The 14976-nt window shown below is 63.0% G+C and overlaps 2 protein-coding genes across 2 annotated transcripts in view; one reads left to right on the top strand and one right to left on the bottom strand.

The window, feature by feature from the left end:
- Positions 1-453, top strand: part of MAFK (MAF bZIP transcription factor K) — a 1498-nt gene extending 1045 nt beyond the window's left edge. Inside the window, exon 2 of the mRNA XM_007941244.2 lies at positions 19-453. Within this exon, the coding sequence (XP_007939435.1) occupies positions 19-453 (435 nt within the window). The remainder of the gene's footprint in view (positions 1-18) is intronic.
- Positions 454-5117: 4664 nt separating this feature from the next.
- TMEM184A (transmembrane protein 184A) lies at positions 5118-12580 on the bottom strand. Its single transcript, XM_007941236.1, has 8 exons — positions 12353-12580; positions 8459-8624; positions 7788-7878; positions 7495-7570; positions 6783-6874; positions 6489-6658; positions 5969-6169; positions 5118-5344 (listed from the first exon to the last, which is right to left on the bottom strand). The coding sequence occupies exons 1-8, from the start codon at positions 12578-12580 to the stop codon at positions 5118-5120; spliced, it is 1251 nt and encodes a 416-aa protein (XP_007939427.1).
- Between the last annotated feature and the right edge of the window lie 2396 nt (positions 12581-14976).

Raw genomic sequence — 14976 nt, 5'->3', positions numbered from 1 at the left:
CCCCCGTGCGCCCTGCAGGTCAAGAAGGAGGCGGGTGAGAACGCACCGGCGCTCAGTGATGACGAGCTGGTGAGCATGTCAGTGCGGGAGCTGAACCAGCACCTGCGCGGACTCACCAAGGAGGAGGTGACGCGGCTGAAGCAGCGCCGGCGCACGCTCAAGAACCGCGGCTACGCGGCCAGCTGCCGCATCAAGCGGGTGACGCAGAAGGAGGAGCTGGAGCGGCAGCGCGTGGCGCTGCAGCAGGAGGTGGAGAAGCTGGCCCGGGAGAACAGCAGCATGCGGCTGGAGCTGGACGCCCTGCGCGCCAAGTACGACGCCCTGCAGACCTTCGCGCGCACCGTGGCCCGCGGCCCCGTGGCGCCCTCCAAGGCGACCACCACCAGCGTGATCACCATCGTCAAGTCCGCCGAGCTCGCCTCCCCCTCCGTGCCCTTCTCGGCCGCGTCCTAGAGCACGACCCAGGCGCGGGGGCGGGGCCGGAGCACAACCCGTGTGCCCCCCAGAGGGGGCCTGTGGCCACGGCCGGATTGTGTGTGTCAGGAAGGGGATTGTAGGTGTAGGATGACGTGAACGCCTGTGCGGCACTGTCCTCCATGCACACACGGGCGTGACATGTACAAACACGTGCTCACCCATGTGCTCACAGGCACTCACGTTCACGCACACAACCCAACCACGTGCCACACACACGTGCACACACATGCATGCTCACGTGCTCACACAACACAACCACGCACACACACACACCCCTGCCCTTTCTGGGCCCTGGCGTCACTTCTCCCTGGAAGGTGTGTCCTTTTAGGGTCTGTCTGGCACCCAAAATCGCCAGGACGTGGAGACGGGGTCTGTGGGCACGCACACTGAGGCAGCCCCTGCTGCTGGGAGAGGTGACATGGCTCAGGAGCCTTTGGCACGAGACCTGAGTGCCTGTGACATGCTCAGCCCATGTGTCTCCCCAGCAATGCCCTGACCTGGACAGGAAGCCCCTTTCTGACCTGCTCAGTGCCCCAGTCTGCCTGTGGCGGGTCACAGCAGAGCACAGGGAGGCACAGCCGTGGGCCCGCTGTGTTCAGACGTCTCCCAGCCCCGTGAGGCAGACTTGGGGCAGTGTCCTCGATGGGATGGGGGTTTGTGCATGTGCACACACAGGTGCCGTGTGGGCTGCATGTGAGTACACGTGTGTGTGTGTGTGTGTGTGGCAGGGAGTGTGGTATGCGATGGGCTGCCATGGCCCCAAGGGAGGTCAGCAGGGTGCAAGCCCACAGGCCAGGTGACTGGGGTGATCTGAGCAGGGGCTCCTGGGCAGCCCTGGGGCCACGAGCCCTCGGTGTATGTGAGGACAAGGTTCAGACACAGGAGGAAAGCGGCCGAGGAAGCTGGAGGGTGAGGAGCAGCTGGTCCTCACGGGGCGGTGTCGGCTCGAGTCCCCGTGTGTGTGTGTGTGTGTGTGTGTGTGTGTGGGTGGGTGAGGGGCCGGCTGCTGGAGAGGAGGGTTCGCGGAAGTGGATGAGGGTGTTGGGCAGAGGTGGCCAGGACTTTGCCAGGAGGCACTAGTGTGTGTGACCCCGAATGCCAGACCCAAAGGTAGATGATTGTAACTTGGTGCTTAATTGTCGCTGAGGCCGCGGCCTCGCACCTTCTTCCCCAGGCTCCTGAGCCTTAAGGATAAGCCTGGAGGTACTTCCTGGGCTTCCTGGGACCTGCAGGGGACCTCGGGGGGCTCCGGAAGGTGCCACGCCCCCCCCACCCCGGGCTCTTCCAGGCTCCCAACTGGTGCTACTGGCGAGGCGAGAGAGAGATGCCGGGCGGGGAGGTGCCTGCGACTGGGGCAGCTGGGCTGGGCAGTGGGTCCAGTGCCACACAGGCTGTAAGCCCCCCTCTGGGTAAGCAGCGGGGGCCCTTGGCCCTGGCCCCTCTCTCCTCAGCCCCCTCGACTAGGCCCCACCCCTGCCACCACCACCAAATAAGATCCCCTGTGTGGGGTGTCCATCCCCCTGGAGAGGAGAGCAGGGGAGATGAGGCCAGGGCTGCATCTGTCCACTGTGGGGAGGGCTCCAGGGCCCCCTGTCCTGGAGGAGAGGCTGAGGGCAGGCCGAACTGTGGCTTCTGGGAGCACTGGGTACCCGCAGAGCAGAAGGCCAGGGTTTCACACCACACACACACACACACACACACACACACTGTTTATACCATGACCATGGTAGGTAATCCATATTGGATATCAGTAAGGACCATGGAGATATTTAAAGAGAGAGAAAGATATACAGAGATATATATATATATATAATTATATACACATTTTATCGTACAGATTTTTTGTAACAATTTTTTTTCAAGTTTGATACTGTAAATCTTTATGGGAGCGGAGCTGGCTTTTAAGCAGGGGTTGGGGGGCTGGGCGCCCTGCTCCTCCCTGGCCTCCCGCCTGCCCTCCCAGTGAGGCCCCCTTCCCCAGCACCTGGCCTGCCCCCCACCCCAAAGGGCCCTGCCTGAGGCCTCCACAGCCAGGGACAGGCTCCGCTGTCCGCATGGAGAAAGGGATGCGGGGCGCCACCAGGGGGCGCTGGGCCCCAGGCCGCCGCCAAGGGGAGCAGGGCCCCCGGGGTCACCGTACCCCAGGGGCCCGCTGCCCCACCGGGAAATAACCTGGCAGCGCCTCACTCTCTTCCTTCCAATCACTGAGATCTCGTGTTCACGATCTTAATACATGGATTTGTTTTTCTAATTTACGAACAAAGGCAAAGCCTCTTTGTGATGTGGGTTTGTCCCTTGTCTCTGCTTCCGACTGGGGGTCCTCCACAGACGGGCCCCTGCTTCCTGAAAGATAACGGCCTTCCGCAGCCAGGGCCTTGGCACCCAGCCGGCCAGCCGCCGGGGGTGCTCCTTGATTTCATTTCAATATTTATTTTTGTGCTGCCTCTGTTATAAGTTATTGCGAGCAGACCCGGTGCCGGGACCCGTCACCCAGGCCCCCGGTCTCACTGCCACCACGTAATTTATTGCTGTACATCTGCCGCCAGGCTGCTTTTGTACCTTTGCAATAAAGGACTGGTTTTAGAGCCCCCGGCTGCGTGGTCGGTGCTTTGCGTGGGGTCCCACGTGGGCCCCTCAGGCTCTGCGTCCGTCTCCAGTCACAGGTAGAGGCAGCCTGCCCACCCCCCAGACCTCTAGGTGGTGGGCCTGTGTTCCTCCGGGTGGAAGGCTCAGGCCCCCCTGTGCGCCCACCCTCCAGGGAAACTGCAGACTGACCGTCACTGGGCCATTTGGAGGATGGGAATGCTGAAGCCCACTGAGGCAGGAGCAGGGCTCTGCCTGCCCTCTGGCCATGTCTCCTGCCCCTTGAGTGTGCCCCCCAGGCCTGGTCGGGGGGGGCCTGGCCTGGGCCATCACTCACCTTGGTGCCTTCACCCTGTTACGTTGGACAGAAACCGGAAGGGAGGGGGGCGTCCGCCTGTGAGCGGCCACCTTACCCCAGGCCAGCCTGGCCCCCTTCCTGAAAGGCTAGTGTGGGGTTATCGAGTGGGAGATTGCTGGGATGGTCCTTGTCACACAGCTGGATAGACACCAGCCCTGACAGAGCGCCCAGCCCTCAGGCTGCCAGCGCGTGCCCGTTAGCACTGGCCCCTGACGAAGCCGGCACAGCAGCTCGGGCCGGGGATCTGCACGCAGGCAGGGGTCGGCTATGGGGTGAGGAGCAAGGCTGGGGAGGGGTCTATGGGGTGAAGAGCAAGGGTGGGCAAGCCTCTGGCCTGAGTTCATCAGCCTGGGCTGGCCTCTTCCTTGTCTCCTGGGGCCCCCAGAACACGAGTCCTGGGGTGGCAGGTCCTGGGGTGTGCCAGGCCGGCTCCCAGCCCCTGCCAAGCTGTGTGGAGTGGGATGGGAGCCGAGCTGCAGAGGCACCCAGTCTGCCAGCCATGGGGGGCAATACAGTGGGCTTGGGAGACTTTGCCAGCCCTGCTTGAGGAGCAGGAATGGCCCACCTTATCAGCCTAGCCGCTGTTGAGTGTCCCCCGCATTCCTGGGAGCCAAATGGCATCAGAGTGACCCCTCTTGGGCCTTGATCCCGCCAGTCAGTCCTGGGACCCTGGCCTGTCTCTTTCCTTCCCAGGGCCGTGGGGGTGGGCAGCAGAGATGTGGGAGGGAGCCCTTGTGCCCAGTGCCTTGCCATTCCCATGCCCCGCCCCACCCACCACCCTGCACTTCTGCATCTGCACCCTCTGTAATGGCCCCATGCGGTGGCCCCTGTGCCCAGGACCCATGACATGTCCCCCAGATACCAGCTCAGCACACAGGGTCCGGTGTGAGGAGGGCAGGGCGGGAGAAGGCGGCTCCGTGCTGGGCTCGCTCTGGGCCCAGTGGGCAAGAGCTGAGCAGCATACTGTGGCCACGATGGCACCAGGAAGCAGGCTCGGGGCGGGGCACCAGCTCTGATCTCAAAGTTCCTGTCCTTTGGCCTGCTAGGAACATGTGACACAGCTGGTTGGTGTCAGCCCCGTGCCCTAGGGTGGAATGAGGCTCTGCTCCCAAGCCCCAGACCCAGAGCACCGGGCCTCTCTGGACCACCCGCAGAACCCCGGCCGGTGCAAGGACAGAAGTCACAAGTGATGTCAGAGACCAGGCTTTGCGTATTCAAACCTAAATAAACCCGCTTTCCGGAAAGGCTGCCCTGGCTGCCAAGATGGGTGTCCCTCTCTGGGTGGGAGGGCTGTCAGGGCCCTGTAGTGTGTGGTGCAGAGGGCAGCCTTTGCCCGGCCCTCAGCAGTCACAGTGCAGCCAGCAGCTGCTCCCACCCTCCCCAGGGAAGCCTGCTCATCTGGGCTCTCTCCGGTCCTCTGCGGCTACTCAGCCTGGAATGTGTCCCTCTGTCCATCTACCCCAGCCACACTGAACAGGCAGCTCCCAGCTCCTCTACAGCCCAGGCGGGCTGCAGGGGCTGCTGTTCAAGGGACCAACGACCAGGCCATCTTGAAGCCCCACAGTGGTCCCCTGGCTGTGGATTTGCTCACATGCCTCTCCCAGGCTGTGGTCCATTCGGACAGGCATCTGGCCGTGGGGCCCCTGGCTGGAGGCTGGCTCGGGAGCGGGCCTTTGGCAAGAGTGGGGCTGGGAACCCCCTAGAGCTCCTCATCGGGGATCAGCATCCTCTTCTCCACACTGCGGTTCTTCCTGCCCCCACCCGCCGGGCCCGTGTTGGGGCCAGGCCCCGGGGCCTCATGTGTGGCTTGCTGCATGTATTGCTGGTAGGCGGGCGAGAAGTTGTGGATGGCATCCTGCACGATGTCCTGGGGGCTCATGGTCTCCTTCAGGCCGCTGGAGATGCTCAGCATGGGGGCAGGGGGCACTGCGGGCGGGCAAGCAGCTGTGAACGGCAGCTATGGCCCTCGTGCAGCCCGTGCCCTGCTGCCCACGGTGGCCAGTGCCAGGACTTGGGGTGCCCCTGAAGATGGCCCCAGCCCCTCAGCCTCAACCCACAGGCACTGGTCCTCCAGGGTCTCAGGCTAGCTGTCCCCTTCCCTCTGACATCTTTGGCCTCTCCAAGCCAGAAGATGCCCAGTAGGCCACTCACTGGACCAGTCTGGCTGGCCCAGCACCGGCTGTGGTGTGGCTGCTTGTCCGGGCACTGCTTAGGGGCCTTCAGGCTGCTGACCTGTCTTCACTACCCGCCCCGGCTTTGTGCTGACTGGACCCTTCACCTGCCAGCTGGAAAGTGAAGTGGGCAGAAGGCGGGGTGTCCCTGGACCAGGCACCTGCCAGTCTAGTTGATATTCCCTGGTTCCAGAAACCGACCCACACTCCCCCAGCCTGGAGCGCACTGGTGGAGGCCAGGGAGGCCTGGTGCCCCTCCTGTCCCAGTGACAAGCCACTCCTCCTTGTACCCACCCCCACCATGTCTCTTCCCCATCCCGTCCCCTCCCCCACCAGGCCCCTCCTCATCACGCCCCTCCCCCCCCAGCCCTGCTGGCACCCGGACCTGGCAAGTCTTGCTTCTCCGAGTACACCTGGCAGGTGAAGGCATAGCGCAGGGCCACGGAGGCGAAGAGCATTTCAATGCAGATGAAAAAGTTCTGGTAGCCGGCGGCCAGCGTGCCCGCCCTCACCAGGCTCCCGTCGACGGCCTGCACCTCTGGGATGACCTTGCACTTCTCCAGGATGGCCAGCAGCATCCCTGGGGAAGGGGCGGTCACTGGGAGGAGGCACCTGACCCCACGGAGTCTGCAGGGCAGGCGTCCGCAAAGCCTGGGTCCTGACCCAGCAGGTGGCCTGTTGCCCCAGGACCCACCCTGGCTTTCCGGAACCATATCTACAGAACCACATCTAGTGCTCACACCCAGCCTGGGATGGCGCTGACGGCGGCACACCTCCCCTCCCCCACCACCGGCAGCAGTCCCCTCACCGTCCCCGAAAGCGGGCGGTGTCCGCCTCACGCACCTCCCCTGACCATGGGCTGCAGCCCCCTCACCGCCCCCGACCGCGGGCGCACCCACCCTGCCAGAAGGACAGGAAGATGATGGCCTTGATGGTGAGGAACTTGAGGAGGGGCTCAAAGGGGCGCAGCAGCTCGCGGGTGGCCTCGTAGAAGAGCAGGAGCGCGTACAGGGCCAGGCTCACGGACACGTTGTAGACCAGCGTGATGTACAGGGAGCCGCTGCGGAGGCTGCGGGCGGCGCGGGGTCAGGAGGCTGCGCCCACTGCCCGCCCCCCCGGCCGCAGAGCCCGCTGCCTGGCACCGGCCTTCCCTCTGGGCTGCGGCAGGCAGTGCCGGGACCCCAGGGCCTTACTTCAAGTCCCCTTCGTGGTATTTGCCCAGCGCCTGCAGGATGATGGTGAGCGCAGCCATGGTGGGCTTCACGATGCAGAACTGCAGGGTGGCCTGGGGGCGGGACCAGGGTGAGGGCGGAGCGCTGGGCGGAGCCAGGGAGTGAGGGCGGGGTGTGGGGCGGAGCCAGGGAGTGAGGGCAGGGCGTGGGGCGAGGCCGGGGCGTGAGGGGTGGGGCGTGAGACAGGACCAGGGAGTGAGGGAGGGGCCAGGGGCGTGGTCAGGGAATGAGGGTGGAGCTGGGGGCAGGGTCAAGGCGTGAGGGCAGGGCAGGGGCGGGGCCAGGGAAATGGGGCGGGGCTTTGGGCGTGGTCACGAATGAGGGCGTGGTCGGGGGCAGAGTGGGTTGGGGTCGGTGCGTGAGGGCGAGACATGGCGAGGCGTGGGGTAGGGCGGGGGCGGGGCCTAGGAGTTAGGGCGGGGCGGGGGCGGGGCGTGCAGCAGGCTGGGAGTGAGTGCGGGGGGGCGTGGTCTGCGCCAGGCACAGGGGCGTGGCCTGGGTGTGGGGGTGGACACGGGGGCAGGGGGTGAGGGTGGCCCGGGGAAGGGGTCCATCCCTGGACCAGTCCAGGAGGAAGGACCGGGCATCTGGCTGTGAGTCAGCACAGGCAGGGCTGGCTTGCGTGTGGACCCCTCCAGTCGGTGGTCAGATGGGCGTGGACGAGCCCACGCACCTGCTTGCAGAAACGCAGGAAGCCGATGGAATAGGACATGCCTCGCAGGCAGCAGGTGCCGTAGAAGCAGCTGGACCTGCGAGCAGGGATCTCCTGAGCCGGGCTTGTTGAATGCCTAGCCCTCTGGCCCCACGTGCAGGGCCCTGGTGGGCCCAGTGGTCTCTCGGGCCCTGTCCCCTCCCCTATCCCTGACGTGGCGGGCACGGGGGCGGGGCCGGGGCGCGGGGCGGGGCCAGAGTGGGGCTCAGTGGCGCCTGTCCCTGGCGTGGAGGGCCCTGGGGCGAGGCACTCACTGGATGGGCTTCCCCCGAATCTCAGCCATGATGGCGCTCTCGCCGCCCAGGTACTGGAAGCAGAGGCTCAGGAAGCTGTAGATGACGAAGGCTGACGGTACGGGGTGAGGGGTGCAGTGAGTTCCGGCAGCCGGGCCACGGCCTCCCACAGGGCACCTGCACAGAGCCTCCTGACCACCCCTCCTCTGCCAGGCCTAAGAGGGTACCTTTCACCAAGGAGAAACAGAGGCTCAGGAGGGGACGCATGGGGCCAGGCTGCCCCTCAGGGCCCTTCTCCAGCTCTCTGACCACCAGCCGCCTTGCAGGCAGCAGGTGCCATGGAAGCAGCTGGACCTGCCGGCAGGATGCCCTTTATTCTGAAGTCTGCAGCCTGCCACTGCCTCCGGGGACGGCTCTCACAGCCCCTAGTCCCTGCCCAGGGCCCGGTTTCCTGCTTTGCCACCTCTAGGCGGCCTGCCTGCAGCCCTTAGTCCACTGAACGCCCCTGGAGCCATTACCAGTCCCTGCCACCAGGACAGCCCCTCCAGACGGGGCCTGTAAGATTGGGTGCCTGGGGGCTGGGACTGGTGCTGCCCACTAGTGAGGGTGTGAGACCCTGGAGAGCCCCTCCTCACTCCGCCATCCTCAGTGGAGCCTTGGGAGCCAGGCTGGCTGCCCCGAGGGCCCCTCACCTTCATAGCAGTCCCGAACCGAGTCGAAGTAGATGTAGTACTGACGGCTCCCCAGCAGCAGGAGGCTGAGCCAGGAGTCCAGGGCATAGATGGGCACAATGAGGAGCAGACGGATGATGTAGCGCTGCTCGTGGGGGACGGTGTAGGAGCGCAGGTGCAGGTAGATCTGTGGGAGGCAGGGGGTCGGGGCAGGGCGGGCGTCCCGTGGCCAGGCAGCGGGGCCGTTCACATGCTGACCCCCTGCCCAACGTGGGTATGGCCCTTCAAGTGTGAGGAAGGAAGGGGACAGGGGTACATGCCCAACAAGCCACATAAAGCTTCCTTGGCGGGGGGAGGCAGGCCCCCAGGGATCTTGCTCTTTCCTTGTGTTGTTTTTCACGGGGCCGTCAAGTCGACTCCGACTCACAGCGACCCCATAGGGTTTCTTAGGTTGTAGGCATTATGGGAGCAGACCACCAGGTCTTTCTCTTGAGGAGCTGGGTGGGTTCGAACACCTGGCCTTTTGGGTAGCAGCCATTTAGTCACCACACCACCAGGGTTCCTTTCTTTTCCTTGTCTGTCCCTGTGTTCCCGTGTTTTCTACGAGGATCTGCCTCTCATGTGTGGGTGATGCTGCCACTAGGTCCACTTTTGACTCACAGCAACCTCGCACAGAACAAAACACTGCCGGGTCCTGCGTCAGCCACAACTGGTGTGGGTCGGACCCTTGTGATAGTCAGAAGATCACCAGGCCTTCCTGCCTAGTCCACCTGAGTCTGAAAATGCCATTGAAACCTGGTTAGCATCACAGCAACACACAAGCCTCCAATGACAGACAGGTGCATTGGCCAGGAATCAAACCCAGGTCTCTGCATAAAAAACCCACTGCATGGACTCGATTCGGACCCACAGCGCCCCTAGAGGACAGAGTGAAACTGCACACAGGGTCTCCAAGGCTGTCAGTCTTCACAGAAGCAAAGCCCAAACCACACCCACTGCCGTGGAGTCCATTCTGACCCACAGCGCCCCTAGAGGACAGAGTGGAACTGCCCACAGGGTCTCCAAGGCTGTCAGTCTTCACAGAAGCAAAGCCCAAACCACACCCACTGCCGTGGAGTCCATTCTGACCCACAGCGCCCCTAGAGGACAGAGTGGAACTGCACCGCAGAGTCTCCGAGGCTGTCAATTTTCACAGAAGCAAAGCCCAAACCACACTCACTGCTGTGGAGTCCATTCTGACCCACAGCGCCCCTAGAGGACAGAGTGGAACTGCCCACAGGGTCTCCAAGGCTGTCATCTTAACAGAAGCTGAGTGCCTTGTCTTTTCCCCACAGAGCTGCTGGTGGGTTCAAACTGCCAACCTTGTAGTTAACAGCCCCATGCTTTAACCACTGTACCATGGGAAATTCTTAGGTCTCTGCACAGAAGGTGAGATCCTACCACAGAGCCGGTTATAAGCAGAGGGAGCGTGTCTTCTGCCACAGCTTTGCGTTTTCTGTCAGGACTTCCTTTGACTTGAGGCAGCTCTTTTTCTTAACAAATGACCTAGAGGTGGGACACTCATCATTCACTCACTCACTCGTTCATTCATTTATTCCACAAGGATCTCCTGGGTCTGCCAAGTGCCAGACCCTGGGGAGAGACCAGACCCTAAATGGGCACGACATTCTGGAAGGAAGGCAACTTGTCATCTCAACATGCGGGTGTCAAATGAGCTTACGCCCTCTGACCTCTCGGAGGAATTTGTCCCAGGGAACAAACATATTCAGAAATGAAAAACTGCTAGTGGGCAGGGAGGAGCTCTGGTAGCATAGTGCCTAAGGCACTTGACTGCTAACCAGAAGGCTGGGGGTTCAAACCCACCAGCCACTCCTCAGAAGGAAGGTTGGGCAATCTACTTCCATAGTGATACCGCCTCGGCAACCCAAGGAGGGGTCGCTATGAGTTGGGTCCAACTCAATGACACATAACAACAACAACAACAGTGGGCAAGGGTATTCATTGTAGGACCCACAGTGAGAAGCTATCATGGGCTTTGCTTATAGCAGTGTGGTCAGGCTGACTATGGTCCAGCCATGAGAGGAATAGTATATAGCCACTAAAAAGGCTGTTCAAAGAAATAACATGGCGGGAGGGTGCTCTGATACAATGCAACATTTAGAAGTCATCATAACAAGCCAAGTGGGACCCCAGATATGTTAAAATGTGCAGGGGAGAGGAAAGGACACCAAAAACCACGTTCATTGTCATTGAGTCACTTCCAACTCATAGAGACCCCATATGACAGAGTGGAACTGCCCCACAGGGGTTCCCAAGGCTGTAGTCTTTATAGAAGCAGACTGCCCCATCTTTCTTCTGTGGAGCAGCTGGTAGGTTCAAGGGAGGGAGGGAGGGAAGGAGGAAGGAGGGAGGGAGGAGGAGGGAGGGAGGATGGAGGGAGGACATCAGTTCCTTGCCCCTGGGCCGCGGGGACTTGTGAGTGATCATCTTATCATCTAACAGAAGAGGAGCAGGGGGTCAGGCTCCTGGGCAGGCTTCCTGGAGGAGGCACCGTGTGGGTGAGGTGTGGAGGGCGAGGGGACAGCATGTACACTGCCAGCTCTCAGCTCTGTAGGTGCCACATGGGGCGGAGGCCAACTCCTTATCAGAGCTCACTCCCAGCCAGCGTGGTGGAGGTGAAGTGTGACCACGTCAGCAGATGGCCGGCTCTGCCCAGCTGGGTGACCTTGGCCCGCCACTGACCTCGCCCGCCTCAGTTTCCCCCTCTTTTCACACCTCCCGGTCTTTCTCCTGAAGAGACGCTGGGTGGATTCACACCACCAACCTTTCAGTTTGCAGCCGAGAGCTTAACCGCGGGTCCCACCAGGGCTCCTTCCCCGCCACCTGGCTGCTCCTTAAACCACGAGCCTGTACCAGTTACAGCTCTGCCCCACCGCTAGAGGGTAAGGCTTTGCTTCTCCTGCAAATGCACGTGCACCACCCACCTGTCAAGTCTACCTGTCCAGACATCCAGAGCACCTTGGCAACACTCAGTTCAAATGCCGCCTCTTCCAGGAAGTCCTCTCGGGTAGCCCCAGCAGGAAGGGGCTGTCTCTGCCACGCTCAGCCTCACTGTGCTCTGCCTAGCCATCTCTCACACACTGTGTCTGCCACCCTGGGAACGCCCCACACAGTGGGTGGCTGTTACTGAGAAAGGTGTATGACAGGCCCCCCCACTTGGACGGCCTCTGGGGCTTGGGCTCAGGATGTCCCTGCCTGCCAGTCTCCTGACTGCCCTCAATCCATCCCCTTGGTCAACACCAGATTAGCCGTCTTAGAGCTGTATGGCTGTGCACTCACTCCCGTAACAGCCTGCTGTGGCTCCCCAGCGCCCACCCACGACGGAAGGCTCAACTCCTTACTCTGGTGCCCACGTCTTCTTGTTCAGGCCTCTCTGCTTCTCTCCAGCTGACTGCCCCCGTCAGACTCCTTCCACTCACTGGCACCCATGTGGGCTCCACGTCCTGCCCCTGCTGTCCACCGTGTGGGCTCCCCTCACCCCTTCCCTGCTGTCTGCTGCGTGGGCTCCCCGACTCCCCTGGCTGGGAACATCTTCCCTGGTCCTATCCATTCCTCCAAGAATTTCCAGGCCCCCCTGCCCCCGTCCCCTTGTCCGCCCCTGAGTGCGGGCATCACTTCCTGTCTGCCCGCTCCATAACCCCTGCCCAGGCAGTAAGCGTGCTGCCTGCTCCATAACCTCTGCCCAGGCAGTGAGCGTGCTGCCTGTCCATTGTGCTGCCTCCGCAGCTGGAGGCCATCCACAGAGGGGTCTGCGGAGGAGGGTGCCCCTCCTGCAGCCCAGCTTGGACCCTGCTCCCTGCTTTCTGAGGAACTCAGACCCCCCATCAGGAGCTCTCCACAGGTGGGCAGGCTTACCTGGTGGCAGGTGAGTACCAGCGCGGCCCACACGAAGATGCCTGAGATGCCGTGGGCCAGTGAGGTGGTGAGGAAGAGCTTGGGGGCCCCCTGGGAGCTGTTCCCAAGGCGGTCCATCTGCGGCCCAGTGGGCAGCGTGGGTGTGGCTGGTGGGAGGCTGGGCTGGGGCCAGGTCTCAGAATCCGCCAGGGGAACCGCTGTGCCTGGGATCCCCGAGGCATTACTCATCTGCAGGGGGGAAGGAGCGGGGGAGGGCAAAGGTTCAGACCCAGGAAGCAGCCGGGCAGGGAGGGAGCAAGGGGAGGAGGAGCAGGCCGAGACGGGAGGGGGCAGGACGGCCGTGCCCACCAAGCCCCCACAGCCATAGCCTAGCAGGGAAGGTGCCTCTCTGCCTAGGCCCCAGCCCACACGACTCGACATCCCCGGCAGCTGTGCGGTCATCCCGTCCCCTCCGTGGGAACTGAGTCTGACCGGTTCGGCTCTCTGCCCTGGAGAAGACTCATCTCCCTGAAGCCCCAGCTCCAAGGCCAGCCCCAGGCTCCCCTCCCTTCCCACCCAGCTGACTGGGTGGCTGGGGTGGTCCCTGCCTCGTGTCCCCTCTTCCCCAGGGCTTGTGGTGGTTGTTGGTGGTCATCCTCCAATTCCGACTGTACTGAGCCCGTTTGTGCAGAATAGAACTGCACCCCCAGGGTCCAGGGCTGTGAACTTGGGAAAGGAAATCACGAGGCCTTTCTTGCAGAGCACCTCCAAGTGGGTTCGAACCGGCAACCTGTCAGCTCGTGATCAAGTGGGATCCAGAGCCCACTTTTGAGGGGTCAAAGACTGTCTTCAAGCCAGAACTGAGAAGTGGGGGAGCCCCTCTTGCCTCCCTGCCTGGGTGGGGCCCTGGGAACAGCCCAGTCGGCACTGCCCGCAGCAGCAGAGGGGTGAGCAGCCCACCCCCACGTCCGGCCTCTGCCTGCACCTGCAGGCCCCCCAGGAGCCTGGCTCTGCCACCTGCCCCGGCCAGCCCCCACACCAGCTCAGCAGCCTAGACGCCTGTCCTTGGGCTCTGGCCCTCTCCTGAGCTCTCAGCCCTGTCCTGGCCTCCTCCCCTCCGACTGGTAGTCCAGGGCCCAGTGCCTACCTCTGCAGGCAGGAAGCTCCCTGGTTCAGCCTCCAGGCCTGGCCTCCCAGGAGCCTTGCTGGGCATTCACGTGGCCACGTGGCCCTCCTCCAGGGGCGGTGCAAAGCCACTCCCTCTAGGGTGCCTGCCAGGCCTGGGGCGGGGCAGCGGCCACCCCACCTCCCACTGGCCCACCTGGCCCACCTGAGCTGGCTGGGCTGCTAGGCCCTGAGGAAGGGCTAAGGAGAGGGGGGAGCTGCAGAAGCCAGGCCCTGCCCCCTGCCGACACCCTATCCCTCTGGGCTGGCTGTTCAGAGGCAGCTGGCTCCCAGGAACCTGCTGGTCGCCAGGTGCCCTCACCTGCCTGGGCCTGGCTGCCAGGCAGCTGCTGCCCAGGCCCCAGGGACGGGGGCGGGGGCTAGAGAGGGTGGTGATGGTCGGGAGGTTCTAACAGTCCTGGCACTGGCTGGGGCGGGAGAATGGGGGTGACTGCTAACTGGGCACGGGGTCTCCCTTGGGATGGAAACGGCGGCAAGCTGGCAGAGCTGAAGCTGTACCCGAGGCAGTGAATGCTGAGTGCTGCCGACTGTGTGCTCGACACGCTCCTTCTGTCCTATCACCTCAACTGCAAAAGGGAAGTTCAGGCCCCAGAAGATACTCTGGAAACATTCCTGGGTGCTTTGGGTGGGGGACAGGTCCCTAGGTCAGGTGCAGGGTCTGGCCGTGAGGGTGGACACTGTGGTTCTGTGTTTGGCCACCTGACCATCCTGTCTGTCCGCCCTGGTGCTGGAGGTCTCTGCAGAACCCCCTCCACTCAAGGTGTCCTGGGCAGGAAGGCTGGGTGGCAGGTGGGGTCTGCAGCTCCCCGCTGGTTATAAGGGCAGGTGGGCACAGCCACAAAGGGCCAGCCCTGCCCCTGACGGATCGCACAGGCCTCTTCCCCTTGATGCTCACCCTCCTGGCAGCCCTGCCTGTGACGGACCACGCAGTCTGTGTCCCCGTAACACTGAGCCTGGGTGCTCGGAGGTCCTGGCTGGAATCCCCGCTCCTTGGGAACAGACAGAAACCCCGGCTCAGAGAGGTTCATCAGCATGCCCGATGTTCCCGAGAGTCCTTGAGGGTCAGGGTCCTTGGGACACAGAGAAGACGGCCCCGCTCTCTGTCCCTGCAGCCACATGGCCCCCAGGGACACTCAGCACCAGCTTGGGGAGCTGAGCGGACACCACATCCGACTCCCTCCCCTGATCCCGGCCCTCCTCCAGGGACTCCCTGTCCTTGGCCTGGGACCTTTTGTCCCTGTTCTCACAGCTCCCCCTTGTCCTGAGGCTCAGCTTGCGTGTCACCTCCCTGGTCCCATCACGCTGTTTCAACATCACAAAATTCCCTCCTCTGCCTGTTTGGAAGGTGCTGCTGCCTGCCCCCTGCTCTGTGACTTGAGCCTCCAGACCCATCCACGGCGCGGGGCGGAGGGTGTGCGCGTGCACCTGACCAGGTGGGGCGGGGGGGGGTGCGCGTGCAC

The sequence above is a fragment of the Orycteropus afer genome, unplaced genomic scaffold (genome assembly GCF_000298275.1).
Source record: "Orycteropus afer afer isolate SDZICR_OR568_19922 unplaced genomic scaffold, OryAfe1.0 scaffold00006, whole genome shotgun sequence".
Lineage (NCBI taxonomy): Eukaryota > Metazoa > Chordata > Mammalia > Tubulidentata > Orycteropodidae > Orycteropus > Orycteropus afer.
Note: the sequence above shows the minus strand (reverse complement) of the source record. Positions and strands in the feature narration are given on the sequence as shown.

Bases quoted from the DNA above. Each gene is read 5' to 3' on its own strand.
- TMEM184A (XM_007941236.1), bottom strand. From the start codon at position 12,580: ATGAGTAATGCCTCGGGGATCCCAGGCACAGCGGTTCCCCTGGCGGAT. The intron at 6,875-7,494 runs GTGCGTGGGCTC...TCCCGCCCCCAG, and splicing joins TCCTGCGTTTCTGCAAGCAG to GCCACCCTGCAGTTCTGCAT. The intron at 6,659-6,782 runs GTAAGGCCCTGG...CGCCGCCCGCAG, and splicing joins TACCACGAAGGGGACTTGAA to CCTCCGCAGCGGCTCCCTGT.